General features: G+C 43.2%; 1 protein-coding gene across 1 annotated transcript in view; it reads right to left on the bottom strand.

The window, feature by feature from the left end:
• Positions 1–16531, bottom strand: part of LOC126236791 (toll-like receptor 2) — a 162932-nt gene that overhangs the window by 70764 nt on the left and 75637 nt on the right. Inside the window, exon 3 of the mRNA XM_049946378.1 lies at positions 14169–14500. Coding sequence (XP_049802335.1) covers positions 14169–14500 — 332 coding nt within the window. The remainder of the gene's footprint in view (positions 1–14168; positions 14501–16531) is intronic.

The raw sequence follows: 16531 nt of genomic DNA, 5'->3' as shown, positions 1-16531 counted from the left end.
TGCACAAAGTAATGACGACATTTCTATATTTCGCCGCCTACTCACCCACCGTTTTTTGAACCCTCGGTCTAAAAGAGCCAGTACTGTGTTTTAAGCATATGTAGTCTGTTGGCAATAATGTTGCAGAAATGGGTATACCATATTGCGCTTATATGATTAGTTTAATTCGTTGACATTTCAGGCATTTTCCAGAATAAATAGCGTAAAAATTGATGATTAAGAAAAGGTTTCGTCATAGGGACTCTTTCCTACGACCTTCGGATTTCCGTTCTTTGCTCTTCCCGCCGCTCCATCCGCTGCCTGTAAACTACTCTAATATAAATGGCTCATACCTCGCCCAACCAGCACCAAAAATGCTACTTTTTCCAAAAGCTTGGCCATCTGGGGCTCCAACTACCATCACTATCATTTCTGACCAAGCCTTGCATATACCATAAATGTGGACGAAATCGGTGACGACAAGTAGGCGCGGTCTCCTTTTAAGCCTACTTCATCGGCTCCTCCGTGGTCATGCACACGAGTATCTCACGTCACAGATTACCCACCCGTCATATCATGATCGAAATGGAAGGTCTCACTTATCTAGTGCCCTAGCTGTGGCCATACATAAAGCGAAAACATTCACAAACTGCTCCTCTGTTGCTGCTCCGCGCCTCTGGAACAAACGATCCTGCACTGTGCGAACAGTTCCATGCTCTGATGCTTGTATCGATGTACACACCAAGACAAAAAAAAAGGCGCACCACGAAAAAATTATCCGTATGGGACGGAAATCTGTAGACATGACGTACATATACGGACAAATAAATGATTACAGTTTCAGAAAAATTGGATGATTTATTCCAGAGAAAGAGCTATACAAATCGTGCACCTCAATAACGCGCTGGTCCACCTCTCGCCCTTATGCAAGCTGTTATTCAGCTTGGCATTGACTGACAGTTGTTGGAGGTCCTATCAAATTTCGTGGCAAATTCTATCCAATTGGCGTGTTAAATCGCCAAAACCTCTCGCTGTTTGGGGAACCCTGTCCATAACGTTCCAAAATTCTCAATTGGGGAGACATCCGGCGACGTTGTTGGTCAATGTAGCGTTTAGTAAGCACTAGAAACTCTCGTCGTGTGCGGGTAGGGAATTACCTTACTGAAACGTAAGCCCAGGATGGCTTGCCATGAGGGGGAGCAAAACGGGGCATAACATTTTATATAATATCGTCGATGTACGCTGTGCCGTAAGGGTGCAGCGGATGACAACCAAAGACGTCCTATTACGAAATGAAATGGCACCTAGATCATCATTCCTAGTTGTTGGGCGGTGTGGTAGGTGACAGTCAGTTTAGTATCCGATTGCTGTTTGGGGCGTCTCCAGACACGCCATCACTGGCTTTCGACGCTCAGTTCGAAGCGGACTACACTGAAGACAATTCTCCTCTAGCCAACGAGATCCCAGACCGAAGACGTGTCTCGAGACGTCCCGGAACCGAGGAACCGAGGATGGTCTCTGAACCTAGGTGGGAGATGTCATTCGTGCCGACATGAACCGCAATTTGCAGGTGGGTGTACCCCGTGTGCTCAAGCACAGCCGGCAGAGCCTTCTCCAAATCTTGGACGTAACCCCCCCCCCACTCTCTCCCCACCCCCCACCACCGCACCACCGGCAAGCAAACAGAGTGAACACTGATCTTCCATGTCGAACTGTCCCCTAAGGGTCTTCATCACACGTCTAATACGTTGTTCGGGCCTTCCAGGAAAATCGGCCCAGTCCCAACAGACGAAGCGCCCTGTGCTGGCTCGGATATACTTTCAGTAGAGGGCAATACCTCAAAGCTGGTTTTAAGGTGCAAGAGGTCGGCGGTGCGGCCAATACTCATTTTCGCCTCCGGTGCTGAGACTCGCTTGCCTGCCACGCTTCGCCGCTCACTGTCAGGTGAGTGTGGACCAACCAGGTTCAGTGAATCGGAAGGTGCTGCGGTATTGGGGACCCCAGGTGGCGCTGTAGCACAGCATTCGTCTCAGGTGACCCATCGCCGCCGCAGCTCTGAGCAGCAGTCTGAAGCCTGCAGACCGCGGCCAGTTTAACTTCCAGTTAGTCACAAACCGTGACCAGTTCACTGTGCATCCGTGCACAACAGATGCAGTCCCTATCCATCCTTAATTATTATTCGCCTATACCTCAAGGAATGCAACATTAACCCAAGTAGTCACTAGATTCACTCTGTTTCTACTATGCTACTTCTAGTTTATACTATACTCCAAACTAAGCTCACGCTATGCAAGTCCATTAAAATCTCTGAAAGAACTTAGAATACGTTAGTACACACCAGTCAACACAGTAAAATACACAAACCCAATTCATTTAATCTTAGAAGCACGTCAGAATAAAAACTAAACTAAATACTGCGCGTAAAAAAAAACTCCTGGCGCATCTACTCGGTTCCCAGTTGCAGCTAAGTATAAGCAGTTTGGGAAGTACTGTCTGCGACTTTAGACCTTATGATGGTTACTTCAGTATGAAGCATTGAAACATATCTTAGACGATGGCCTAAGTGCCTATATCACAAAAGTCTTCAGCTGTGCCTTGTATAATTTCTGGATTTCTGATTTCAAGTGACTTGTATTTGGGTACACATTTATTTTACATGGCAAAACTGAAACCATGAGATTCTCCCTTATATCTACTGATGCATCCTTCGCATGTTGGTTATTGCACATGAAAAGGCTGGCAGTGAAACTAAAATAAATTAATGTTAATAACAATCAGATAACAAGCATATAATAATAATAATAATAATAATAATAATAATGGTTACTACAAATATTGGAAATATACAAAGTAGATCCTAAATTGATACAGTTCCTAAACATAGTAATGAAAAATTGGAAAACCACACTTAATATCCAAACAAATTCAAATAATATCACATCACAGCCAATACAGATTAAGCGTGGAATATACCAAGGAGATTCATTAAGTCCTTTCTGGTTCTGCCTTGCTCTGAACCCACTATCCAACATGCTAAATAATACAAATTACGGACAATATCACTGGAACATACCCACACAAAATCACACATTTGCTATACATGGATGATCTAAAACTACTGGCAGCAACAAATCAACAACTCAACCAATTATTAAAGATAACAGAAGTATTCAGCAATGATATAAATATGGCTTTTGGAACAGACAAATGTAAGAAAAATAGCATAGTCAAGGGAAAACACACTAAACAAGAAGATTACATATTGGATAACCACAGCAACTGCATAGAAGCGATGGAAAAAACAGATGCCTATAAATATCTAGAATACAGACAAAAAATAGGAATAGATAATACAAATATTAAAGAAGAACTAAAAGAAAAATATAGACAAAGACTAACAAAAATACTGAAAACAGAATTGACAGCAAGAAACAAGACAAAAGCTATAAATACCTATGCTATACCAATATTGACCTACTCATTTGGAGTAGTGAAATGGAGTAACACAGACCTAGAAGCACTCAATACACTTACACGATCACAATGCCACAAATATAGAATACATCACATACATTCAGCAACAGAAAGATTCACATTAAGCAGAAAGGAAGGAGGAAGGGGATTTATCGACATAAAAAACCTACATTATGGACAGGTAGACAATTTAAGAAAATTCTTTATAGAAAGAGCAGAAATCAGCAAAATACACAAAGCAATCACTCATATAAATACATCTGCTACACCACTGCAATTTCATAACCACTTCTACAACCCTTTAGATCACATAACATCAACAGATACGAAGAAAGTAAATTGGAAAAAGAAAACACTACATGGCAAGCACCCGTATCATCTAACACAGCCACACATCGATCAAGACGCATCAAACACATGGCTAAGAAAAGGCAATATATACAGTGAGACGGAACGATTTTTGATTGCAATACAGGATCAAACAATAAACATCAGATATTACAGCAAGCATATTATTATAGATCCCAATACCACAACAGATAAATGCAGACTTTGCAAACAACAAATAGAAACAGTAGATCACATCACAAGCGGATGTACAATACTAGCAAATACAGAATACCCCAGAAGACATGACAATGTAGCAAAAATAATACATCAACAGTTTGCCTTACAACATAAACTTATAAAACAACACGTTCCCACATAGAAGTATGCAGCACAAAATGTACTGGAGAATGATGAATACAAATTATACTGGAACAGAATGATTATAACAAATAAAACAACACCACATAACAAACCTGACATCATACTCACCAATAAAAAGAAGAAATTAACACAACTAATCGAAATATCCATACCCAATACAACAAATATACAAAAGAAAACAGGAGAAAAAATTGAAAAATACATCAAACTGGCTGAGGAAGTCAAGAACATGTGGCATCAGGATAAAGTTGACATTATACCAATTATACTATCAACTACAGGAGTCATACCACACAATATCCACCAGTACATCAATGCAATACAGCTACATCCAAACTTATATGTACAACTACAGAACTCTGTAATTATTGATACATGTTCAATTACCCGAAAGTTCCTAAACGCAATGTAACATATACCGTGCAGTTAAAAGGAAGTGACGCTTGATCAAGATCCGCGTCACTTTCCATTTTTAACCAGACTTAACGTCTGAGAAAGTAAAGAAATAATAATAAGATAATCAGATATTATAATAATATGTAGATAATAACAATAATAATAATATCAAAGTATATCATGAAAACGTATTTATGTATGCATATGTGTATATGTGTATGTTCTGCATCTTCTAAACTGCTGGACCGATGGCAACCAAACTTGGTAAACATATCCCTTATTGCCTGGCAACAACCGCTGTGGGGATAAAAACCACCTAACCATCATACTTCAGGATGTATGACGACATAAACATTGAGGTGGGTGAAAAACTGTCGCCTCATTTAAGATGTTTAAATTTAGTACCTCTGTGTTACCCATTCTATTCGCAATAAATTTCCTAGACAGTATGCACACCTAAATGCACCTACAAAATGTATCATGGTGCCACACATAGTTCAGGAAATATGACGTCATAAACATTGAGATGCATGAAAAAGTCCCACATGATGCATAAAGTCTTAATACATTTATTATTTACTACTGAGACACTCCTACAGTCGAGTCAACTTAAGGAAATCCCTGACACCTGGCAGGATTTTGACAGCTTTCAACTGCAAAGCACAAACGTCTGTAGGTGAAAACAATGCTCGTCTATAGAACTACGAAGAGATGTTGCCATACAGACCTTTACAAAATCGCGTTGTAGACAAGCGAAGCAGCTGCACACAGCGTACAGAAACTGTTTCAATATTGCAAAGGTGTTTTCACGAATACATGGAAATGAATCTTTTTCGATATTACGCTACAAACGCAGTTAACATGTTTTTTTTATTTCTAATAGAAAAGAGGCAAAGTGAATGCCAGGGCAATTCCAGATTTATCAGCCAGGCATAATAATAATAATAATAATAATAATATGATTGGACTATGGTAGCTTTAAGAGTGAAGAACACAAACAGATTAAACAGATGAATGCAAACGATGAGGCAAGAGGGGAAGATGATAAGGTAGACTTACTAACTGTGAAAGAAGCTAATGAAACAGAATGATTAACTGTGAAAGAGAAGGGCAAAACAAAGTGAGCAATAAAAAGCAATGAGATAAGAAGGCACGCTTCACTTCACTCCTGCGCTGTGAGAGAAATTATTTTTGCTATTTTTGTGACGACCTTGGTGTGGCGTTATCATAAAATTGTTCAGTTTCTTCTTAATTCCATCATGGTGTTGGGTCGTAAGGGCTAGTTGCTTATAGAAAGCCGGCCGGTGCTTCAGTCTGGAACCGCGCGACCGCTATGGTCGCAGGCTCGAATCCTGCCGCGGGCATGGATGTGTGTGATGTCCTTAGGTTGGTTAGGTTTAAGTAGTTCTAAGTTCTAGGGGACTGATTACCTATTTTAGAAAATAGGCAGACTGGAATTTATAGTATTTGTAAATTTAGAAAAAGATTTCTGCATTGTTGACTAGAATACACTCATTGGAACTGTGAAGTTATCAGGTATAAAATACAGTGACCGACAGATTATCTACAAGTTGTAGAGAAACCAGACTCGAGGCACTAGAGTTCGAAGGATGTGAAATGGAGACAGTGATACAAAAAGAATTAAGACTTGCCTTCCACGTTGTGCAATCTTTACACTGAGGAAGCAGTGAGGGAAATCGAAGACTAACCCGAGAATGAATTAAAGTTAACGAAGAAAAAACGTTAAAGATTTGCTGGTGAAACTGTAAGTCCGTCAGACATGGATGGCAAAGGACTTAAACGATCAGGTGAAGGGGATGTATAGTGCCCTGAAAAAGAGTTTATGAGATGAACATAAGTAAAAGTAAAACAAGCGGTATGGAGAGCATTAGAATCAGATCAGGTGATTTTGAAGTAACTACAATAGAAAATAGCAGTTTTGCTACTTGGGCAAAGCAGTAACTGCCGACGGAGAGACCAAAGAGAACGTAAAATATACAAGGGAAATAAAAAAAATAAAAAAAGCGTTTTTGAAACTGAGAAATCAACTATCGAATACAATTTTAAGTGTTGGGCAGTCTTTCCTGATGGTTCTTATTTGTAGGAAAGTGTAATGCTGTAATGCGGACGATAAATAGTACAGGTGAGAATCTTTTGAAATATGCTGCTATGAAAGAATGCTGAGAATTAGGTGAGTAGATGGTGTAACTTACGAACAGATACGGAATGGAACTGGGGGAAAAGGGGGGGGGGGGAGTGTTTATGTATAATATGACTAGAAGAAGCATGGTAGGAGACATCCTGAGGTTTGAAGGAATAATTAATATGGTAATGGAGAGAATTGAGGGGAGGGGGGCGGTAACACTGGTAAAGGGTGTCAAATCTTTGAATGCAGTAAGCAGGTTCAAATGGATGTGGGATGCTAACTAGAGTTATGCAGATACGAAAAGATTTGCCCAGGATAGCATGGAGAGCTGCGTCAGAACACTCTTCTAAGAGATTGCTAGAAGAACAAGAAGCACCAAGTTATACAGTTAGTACCCAGTGCTGTTCTGAGAAGAAAAGCCGATAGTAAATTTGAATATTAGTATTTACATTTCAGTAATATCACAAATATTTTGTGAAATGTATAAACTTTATTGTTAGCATTTTATCACTTTCCGAGCCATGGCACCTCTAACTTATGAGATAGAAAAGTTTTTACTTTGTTCTGTGGTCAGGGTCTTCATGTTACATACGCTCCTGATTAAAAAGAGTGAAACATTCAGGAGGGGAGGAGGAAACGAAACGGAACTTATCGTATTGAGAGGGTATGTGACATTGTTTCAGTGATTACAAGATCTAGTCAAATTTACGAAGCAATTGGCAGTATGAGCTCTCTTATCACACTTACACGTGGCACCACCAATGGCCTGAATGCACGTACTGATTCGATTGGGAAGTGTGTCATAACGCTTTTGTAACCCTTCTTGAGGTAAGCTGGCCTATAGCTACTGTAGCTGGTCTTCGATATCGTGGATACTGGCCCTGGGATGGAGTTTCTGTCCGAGCTGGACCCTCAGATGTTCCGTCAGGGACAGATTTGGAAATCTTGTTGATAAGGGGACATTACTCTGACAGTTTATAGAGACAAGTGCAATGTGTGGATGATCATTGTCCTGTTGCAAAATGGCACCACAATACACTGAAGAGCCAAAGAAACTGGTATAGGCATGCATATTCAAATACAGGTATATGTAAACAGGCAGAATAAGGCGCTGCGCTCGGCAACGTCTATATAAGACATTAAGTGTGTGGCACAGTTGTTAATCGCTTGCTGCTGCTACAATGGCGGGTTATCAAGATATGTGTAAATTTGAACGTGGTGTTACAGTCAGCCCAGGAGCAATGGGACACAGCATTTCTGAGATCGCGATGAAGTGGAGATTTTCACGTACGACCATTTCACGAGTGTACCGTGAATATTAGGAATCCGGTAAAACATCAAATCTCCGACATCACTGCGGCCGGAAATACATCCTGCAAGAACGGGATCAACGACACTGAAGAGAATCGTTCAACGTGGCAGAAGTGCAGCCCTTCGGCAAATTGCTGCAGATTTCAATGCTGGGCCTTCGGCAAGTGTCAGCGTGCGAACCATTCAACGAAACATCATCGATATCGGCTTTAAGAGCCGAACGCCCACTCCTGTACCCTTGATGACTGCACGATACAAAGCTCTCTCCTGGACCCGTCAAGACCGACATTGGATTGTTGTTAACTGGAAACATGTCGCCTGGCCGGACGAGTCTCGTTCAGATTTATCGAGCTGATGGACGTGTACGGTTATGGAGACAACCTCATGAATCCATGGACCGGCTTCTTAATAGTGTGGAGCGTGTGCAGTTGGAGTGATATGGGACCCCAAATAAGTCTAGATACGACTGACAATTGACACGTACTTAAGCAGTCTGTCTGATCACCTGGATCCATTCACGTCCATTGTGCATTCCGACGGACCTGGGAAATTCCAACAGGACAATACGACGCCTCACGCGTCCAAAATTGCTACAGAATGGCTCCTGGAACACTCTTCTGAGTTTAAACACTTCCGCTGGCCACCAAACTCCCCAGACATGAACATTATTGAGCATATCGAGGATGCCTTGCAACGTGCTATTCAGAAGAGATATCCACCCCCTCGTTCCACGGATTCATGGACAGCCCTGCAGGGTTCTGGTTGTCAGTTCCGTCCAGTATTGCTTCAGACGTTAGTCGAGTCCATGGCAGGTCGTGTTGCTTCACTTGTGCGTGCTCGCAGGGGCCCTACACGATATTAGGTAGGTGTATAAGTTTATTTGGCTGTTCACTGTGTATGAGGACGCAGGATGTCCGTGGCGTATCACATTGCCGAGTTTCGTCAGTGACTATCAGTCGTGAGCCGAAGTTACACCCGATGGCTCCCCACGTCAAAATTAACAACGCTGTGCCTCTACCAATTATTAGAAGAACTGGATCTCTCCCAAGGCCACCGCCTTACTTGTGGTAATCAGGTTTAGTTCAGAACCGCGATTCATCGCTGAACGCGACGCCATTCATGTTTCCCGGTCACGACAACACTCCAAAAGCAGTCGTTTGTGTTGTGGTCTTAACGGCAGCCTACGCATGGCCCGACAATTCGTTAGTCCGACAGCAAACAATGACACAAAATACTGCAGGATGTCCATTACTTCTTCTTGGATGGCAGGTGCAGATGGGAAGGGATTATAATGTGCTTAGTGGTTTCATCTGACCGAATGAGATCTAGGTGACGAGTATACCTGCTGTCACGTCCCATTCAGTCCAACATCAGGACTCTGTCGTATCCGAGCGCCCCGTAAATGTGGATATTGGACATTTTAACCAGTTGGCCAAATGGAAAAATGCAACGAGGTCCTTTTCAAACTCTGGCAAGTGCTGATAACGCCGTGTCACACCAGTACGCGGCACCTCTATGTCCTTCACGGCAATGACTCAACATCTGACGCTGTTCGAGCTGCTTGTATACATTACGAGTCCAAGAAAAAAAAAAAAAAAAAAGCGAGGAACACTAACTCCGCTGGCCATCCTACCTGTCATAGAGAATTTCCACTCTAAGCGTTTACATACCCGCCGATAGTGTGTACGTGTACAAAGTTACATTGACATCGGACAATGTCTTCCGGGTACTTCACTTTTTTAATTAGACAATGTAAATATTGTGGTATGCGAAGTTCTAGAACATGCGGTGTACTTATAATATTTTAGGTTTCCGACATGACATTTCTCCTCAGAACCCCTCCACTGTGTCCTTAGCATTATTTCCCTGCTCACTACACAGTAACTCTCCGCTCGTCGGTCATCTTGGCAAATTACTGTTAATGTGACAGTCAGTGCCCTATACGGCCTGATTTGCTCATTGGGCGTTATTGGGTTACTGGACGGCCACTAATCTGGTCTCTCATCTCCATCACTGAGTCAGTCTGAAGACTTTTAAAGCACCCTTGCGCGGTGGCCTTCGACTGGAGGCAGTCGACAGTGGTCCTGCTGTGGAAAGTAATTGTCGCCACCAGCGTTGATTTACAGTGTGCAGTTCATTAACCCCAGACTGTGCGCTAATGCGCTGTGTTAAATTCCAAACTTCTCTACACTGTCGCCTTTATTGCGTCCTTATCATGTTAATGATAACGAACCGTTCGTCAGATGAGGATGTTTAGCTGGACGTTCCTTTTTTTCAAGAGAGGTTGTCTACTTGCCAGCAGCAGGATTAAGTCTCTTGGTGTATCATTCCACAATCACTCATATTGTCAGAAACATGGTATTACGAGGGGCGTTCGATAAGTAATGCACCACATTTTTTCCCGGCCAGTTACGGTCGGAAAGACGCGGAATTTGATGGGGGACATCGGTGAATATTCTCGCTTCATCTCCTATAGTTTCATGAAGTTCCAATAGGTGCCGGCCTTTACATAGTCTTCAAAATGGCATCTGTACCGGAGGTGCGTTCTAAGTACACTACTGGCCATTAAAATTGCTACACCAAGAAGAAATGCAGACGATAAACGGGAATTCATTGGACAAATATATTATATTAGAACTGACATGTGATTACATTTTCACGCAATGCATAGATCCTGAGAAATCAGTACCCAGAACAACCACCTCAGGCCGTAATAACGGCCTTGATACGCCTGGGCATTGAGTCAAACAGAGCTTGGATGGAGTGTACAGGCACAGCTGCCCATGCAGCTTCGACACGATACCACAGTTCATCAAGAGTTGTGACTAGCGTATTGTGACGAGCCAGTTGCTCGGCCACCATTGACCAGACGTTTTCAGTTGGTGAGAGATCTGGAGAATGTGATGGCCAGGGCAACAGTCGAACAGTTTCTGTATCCAGAAAGGCCTGTACAGGGGCTGCAACATGTGGTCGTGCATTATCCTGTTGAAATGTAGGGTTTCGCAGGAATCGAATGAAGGGTAGAGCCACGGGTCGTAACACATCTGAATTGTAACGTTCACTGTTCAAAGTGCCGTCAATGCGAACAAGAGGTGACCGAGAGGCGTAACCAATGGCACCCCATACCATCACGCCAGGTGATACGCCAGTATGGCGATGACGAATACACGCTTCCAATGTGCGTTCACCGCGATGTCGCCAAACAGGGATGCTACCATCACGATGCTGTAAACAGAACCTGGATTCATCCGAAAAAATGACGTTTTGCCATTCGTGCACCTAGGTTCGTCATTGAGTACACCATCGCAGGCGCTCCTGTATATGATGCAGCGTCTAGGGTAACCGCAGCCATGGTCTCCGAGCTGATAGTCCATGCTGCTGCAAACGTCGTCGTACTGTTCGTGCAGATGGTTGTTGTCTTGCAAACGTCCCCATGTGTTGACTCAGGGATCGAGATGTGACTGCACGATCCGTTACAGCCATGCGGATAAGATGCCTGTCATCTCGACTGCTAGTGATACGAGGCCGTTGGGATCCAGCACGGCGTTCCGTATTACCCTCCTGAACCCACCGATTCCCTATTCTGCTAACAGTCATTGGATCTCCACCAACGCCAGCAGCAATGTCGCGATACGATAAAGCGCAATCGCGATAGTCTACAATCCGACCTTTATCAAAGTCGGAAACGTGATGGTACGCATTTCTCCTCCTTACACGAGGCATCACAACAACGTTTCACCAGGCAACGCCGGTCAACTGCTTTTTCTGTATGAGAAATCGGTTGGAAACTTTCCTCATGTCAGCACGTTGTAGGTGTCGCTATCTGCGCCAACCTTGTGTGAATGCTCTGAAAAGCTAATCATTTGCATATCACAGCATCTTCTTCCTGTCGGTTAAATTTCGCGTCTGTAGCATGTGATCTTCGTGGTGTAACAATTTTAATGGCCAGTAGTGTAGAAAGCTGTGACTGAGTTTCTTCTGATGGAAAACGAGAGCATCGCAGATATTCGTAGACGCTTTTGGAATGTGTACATTGACCTGACACTGAATAAAAGCAAGGTGAGTCGTCGTCTGTCAACATCGCAACGAGGTTGCGCAAACTTGTCCGATCTCCCGCGTGGCGGCCGGCTGCACACAGCTGTGACTCCTGCAATACTGAAACGGGCAGACACTAATTTGAGGAGATCGACGCATCTCAAACATGTCGGCAGTGCTGACACACTGGTCCACCAGTTGGGGTACTCAAATGTGTGTTCCCGCTTTGTTCCTCACCGCCTAAAAGGAGATCATGAACAGCAATCTGTGCGGAATAGCTTGCCCGTTGTGAGGCTGAACGTGACAATTTGTTTGTCGAACGTCGCAGGCGATGAAACATGGGTTCATCACTTCGAACCGGAAACAAAACAGCAATCCATGGAGTGGCGCCACATCACCTCTCCTCCGAAGAAAAAGTTCAAAGCTTCACCCTCAGCTGGTAAACTCGTGGCGACGATCTCCTGGGCCTCTGAAGGGGTCATTCTGTTTTAGGTCCTCCTTTCTGGTGCAACAATCAATTCTGGTGTGTATTGTACCACCCTCATAAAACTGAAATAACGACATCAGCATGTTCATCGCCACAAAAATGGTAATGAACTGCTCCTTCCCCATGACAACCCAAAGCCTCACCCAAGTATGCGCATCCGATAGGAGCTCACAAAACTTCATTGGACTGTTTTCCCCCATCTCGCACCTTCCGACTTCCATCTTTGTGGTTCAGTGAAGTATGTATTCCGCGGGTAGCAGTACGTGGATGATGCGGAGGTTATTTATGCCGCAAGACGCTGGCTCCAAAAATGGCTCTGAGCACTATGGGACTTAACTTCTGAGGTCATCAGTCGCCTAGAACTTAGAACTACTTAAACCTAACTAACCTAAGGACATCACACACATCCATGCCCGAGGCAGGATTCGAACCTGCGACCGTAGCGGCCACGCGGTTCCAGACGCTGGCTCCGTGTCGAGCAGTAGAGTTGGCGTAAGGCCGTTCCATTGAAGGGAGATCTTGTTGAAAAATACGGTTTCCTAGCCAAAGGAATGGGGAATGATATGACGTGATGGAATCCTAAATTACATCAATGTGTTTTCAGAAAAAATGTGTTGCATTACTTAACTCACCTCGTATAAACCCATTCATCATAGGTCCTCCTCAAAACGGTGGTCCTAAAAGACACTTGCACTGTAATCCGCGGAAGTGGCTTCAACTGTAGAGGGATAACCAGGCCGAGTGTAATGTTACTGCTGAGTTGAAATTCCCCACAATAATGTCCTGTAATCCCTATACTGATACAGATTTTTTCCTTTTGCCTTTATTTTATCATGTCACACGTAATGCAGCAGCTAATTTTCAATACAGGAAAATGTGAGCACTAAAATACTCTGCACCACTGTAGACTACAGAGGGACTGCTAAGTTTCAAGAGCTCTTAGTTGAGTGTAGGTATTTTAATGGATGCTTATGAGAGGGTGATACTGCGTGTCAACACACAGGCTACCCATCTCGAATAGCACTAAGGGGGCCACAGAACTCAACGTGCCAATCTGACCATCGGATCACCCATCAATGACATGTGCCTTCGCTCCATCAGACGGTGAGAAGACGTTTGGAATTTAATCCAGAACATTGGCACGAAGTCTAATGTTCAGGAATTTTAATCTATTATTTCTCCTTACCTTGCTGGCCAAATAATGAGCGTGAAAATTTTTTCCAGCACCAGCATTTGAACTATCGACCTGAGAGTTGAGCATCACCACTCCGGTGTACGTTGGTGACCATGGCTACGGAGGCAGTTGTCGACTGGAATAGTTTTGTCTGTTGTTTGGAACCCGTAACGTATCATCATGGCTGACTGTTTGGAAAATGCTGAAACATTGATGGACTACCAACTTTTGAGTTGCGAATAAATTTGCTTGATATTCCTTGTGACTGATCTATTGAAATATTGAGATTTGTTCCTTCCATAGGGAGTAATATCGCCACCTTCCTGTGACCTGGGTGTACGCAGGACAGGAGCAAGGCAGAGAAGTGCGTAAATATTAGTTACGAAAGTGTGCACGCATGTGTTAGTGTTTCTCAGCACTAAGCAGAACTGCTCTAAGAAGAAGGTAATACGTACCCTCTGGGAAGTCTAGAATGGAGCTATTTGCGATTGTGAGCTCCTTCAACTTTGGCATCATTCCCAGTTTCAGATCTGTGCTGATATTGTCATTGTTGTAGAGTACCAATTTTTCGATGCTCGTCTTTCCCAAATTGTAGATGTTCGTTAAAGATATGGAACAGCGTGTATACCACATGGTAATGCCATTGAAAGCTACAGTGATAAAAAAATCTTCATCTTCTCTGAACACTGGGCTTGTGAAATTCCAAAACTCCGTCGAAGTACTGTTGTACTTTAGAGGACTCAGGGCTGCAACACTCTCCAGGATGTGCACTTCAATCGAGCAGTCCCTGCAAATGATGTGGTAATACGTAAACATTGTCATAATCCTACCGGAGCAAGCATGAGTTAATAAATGTAATAAATATAAACTAACGAATCTCACGTTTGTAAATTGCTAAGTAAAAATATACAGGGTGGTCCATTGATCGTGACCGGGCCAAATATCTCACGAAATAAGCGTCAAACGAAAAAACTACAAAGAACGAAACTTGTCTAGCTTGAAGGGGGAAACCAGATGGCGCTATGGTTGGCCCGCTAGATGGCGCTGCCATAGGTCAAACTGATATCAACTGCGTTTTTTAAATAGGGTCCCCCATTTTTATTACATATTCGTGTAGTACGTAAAGAAACATGAATGTTTTAGTTGGACCACTTTTTTCGCTTTGTGATGGATGGCGCTGTAATAGTCACAAACATATGGCTCACAATTTTAGACGAACAGTTGGTAACAGGTAGGTTTTTTAAATTAAAATACAGAACGTAGGTACGTTTGAACATTTTATTTCGGTTGTTCCAATGTGACACATGTACCTTTGTGAACTTATCATTTCTGAGAACGCATGCTGTTACAGCGTTATTACCTGTAAATACCACATTAATGCAATAAATGCTCAAAATGACGTCCGTCAACCTCAATGCATTTGGCAATAAGTGTAACGACATTCCTCTCAACAGCGAGTAGTTCGCCTTCCATAATGTTCGCACATGCGTTGACAATGCGCTGACGCATGTTGTCAGGCGTTGTCGGTGGATCAAGATAGCAAATATCCTTCAACCTTACCCACAGAAAGAATCCAGGGACATCAGATCCTGTGAAAGTGCGGGCCATGGTACGGTGCTTCGACGATCAATCCACCTGTCATGAAATATGCTATTCAATACCGCTTCAACCGCACGCGAGCAATGTGCCGGACATCCATCATGTTGGAAGTTCATCGCCATTCTGTCATGCAGTGAAACATCTTGTAGTAACATCGGTAGAACATTACGTAGGAAATCAGCATACATTGCACCATTTAGATTGCCATCGATAAAATAGGGGCCCATTATCCTTCCTCCCATAATGCCGCACCATACGTTAACCCGACAAGGTCGCCGATGTTCCACTTGTTGCAGCCATCGTGGATTTTCCGTTGCCCAATAGTGCATATTATGCCGGTTTACGTTACCGCAGTTGGTGAATGACGCTTCGTCGCTAAATACAACGCGTGCAAAAAATCTGTCATCGTGCCGTAATTTCTCTTGAGCCCAGTGGCAGAACTCTACACGACGTTCAAAGTCGTCGCCATGCAATTCCTGGTGCATACAAATATGGTACGGGTGCAATCAATGTTGATGTAGCATTCTCAACACCGACGTTTTTGAGATTCCCGATTTTCGCGCAATTTGTCTGCTACTGATGTGCGGATTAGCCGCGACAGCCGCTAAAACACCTACGTGGTCATCAACATTTGCTGCAGGTCGTGGTTGACATTTCACATGTGGCTGAACACTTCCTGTTTCCTTAAATAACGTAACTATCCGGCGAACGGCCCGGACACTTGGATGATGTCGTCCAGGATACCGAGCAGCATATATAGCACATAAACGGTCCATTTTAACACGGGTAATGTATCACGAAGCAAATACCGTTCGCACAGGGGGAATGTTACGTGATACCACGTACTTATACGTTTGTGACTATTACAGCGCCATGTATCACAAAGCGAAAAAAGTGGCCCAACTAAAACATTCATGGCCCGGGCACTATCTATGGACCACCCTGTATATACGAGGTTTGTCTGATAATTCTGGTAAGAGATTAGATAAAGAACGCTCACTTTGCAAAAACGGTTTTTTCTCTCTCCACATAATCCCGCCAAGCTAAATATTTTGGCCAACAGAGATTTCAAAATTTTCTTGTAGTACTTTTTTTCCAGCTCGACCAGATAATATATTACAAGTCATATAATTTCTTCATTTGATGAAAACCTCCAAACAGTGGGAACCTATGAGACCCAAAATGGAGTTACCTCCCCCCCCCCCCCCAAGCAAACCGT

Source organism: Schistocerca nitens, chromosome 2, assembly GCF_023898315.1.
Source record: "Schistocerca nitens isolate TAMUIC-IGC-003100 chromosome 2, iqSchNite1.1, whole genome shotgun sequence".
In the NCBI taxonomy this organism is placed as follows: Eukaryota; Metazoa; Arthropoda; class Insecta; order Orthoptera; family Acrididae; genus Schistocerca; species Schistocerca nitens.
Note: the sequence above shows the minus strand (reverse complement) of the source record. Positions and strands in the feature narration are given on the sequence as shown.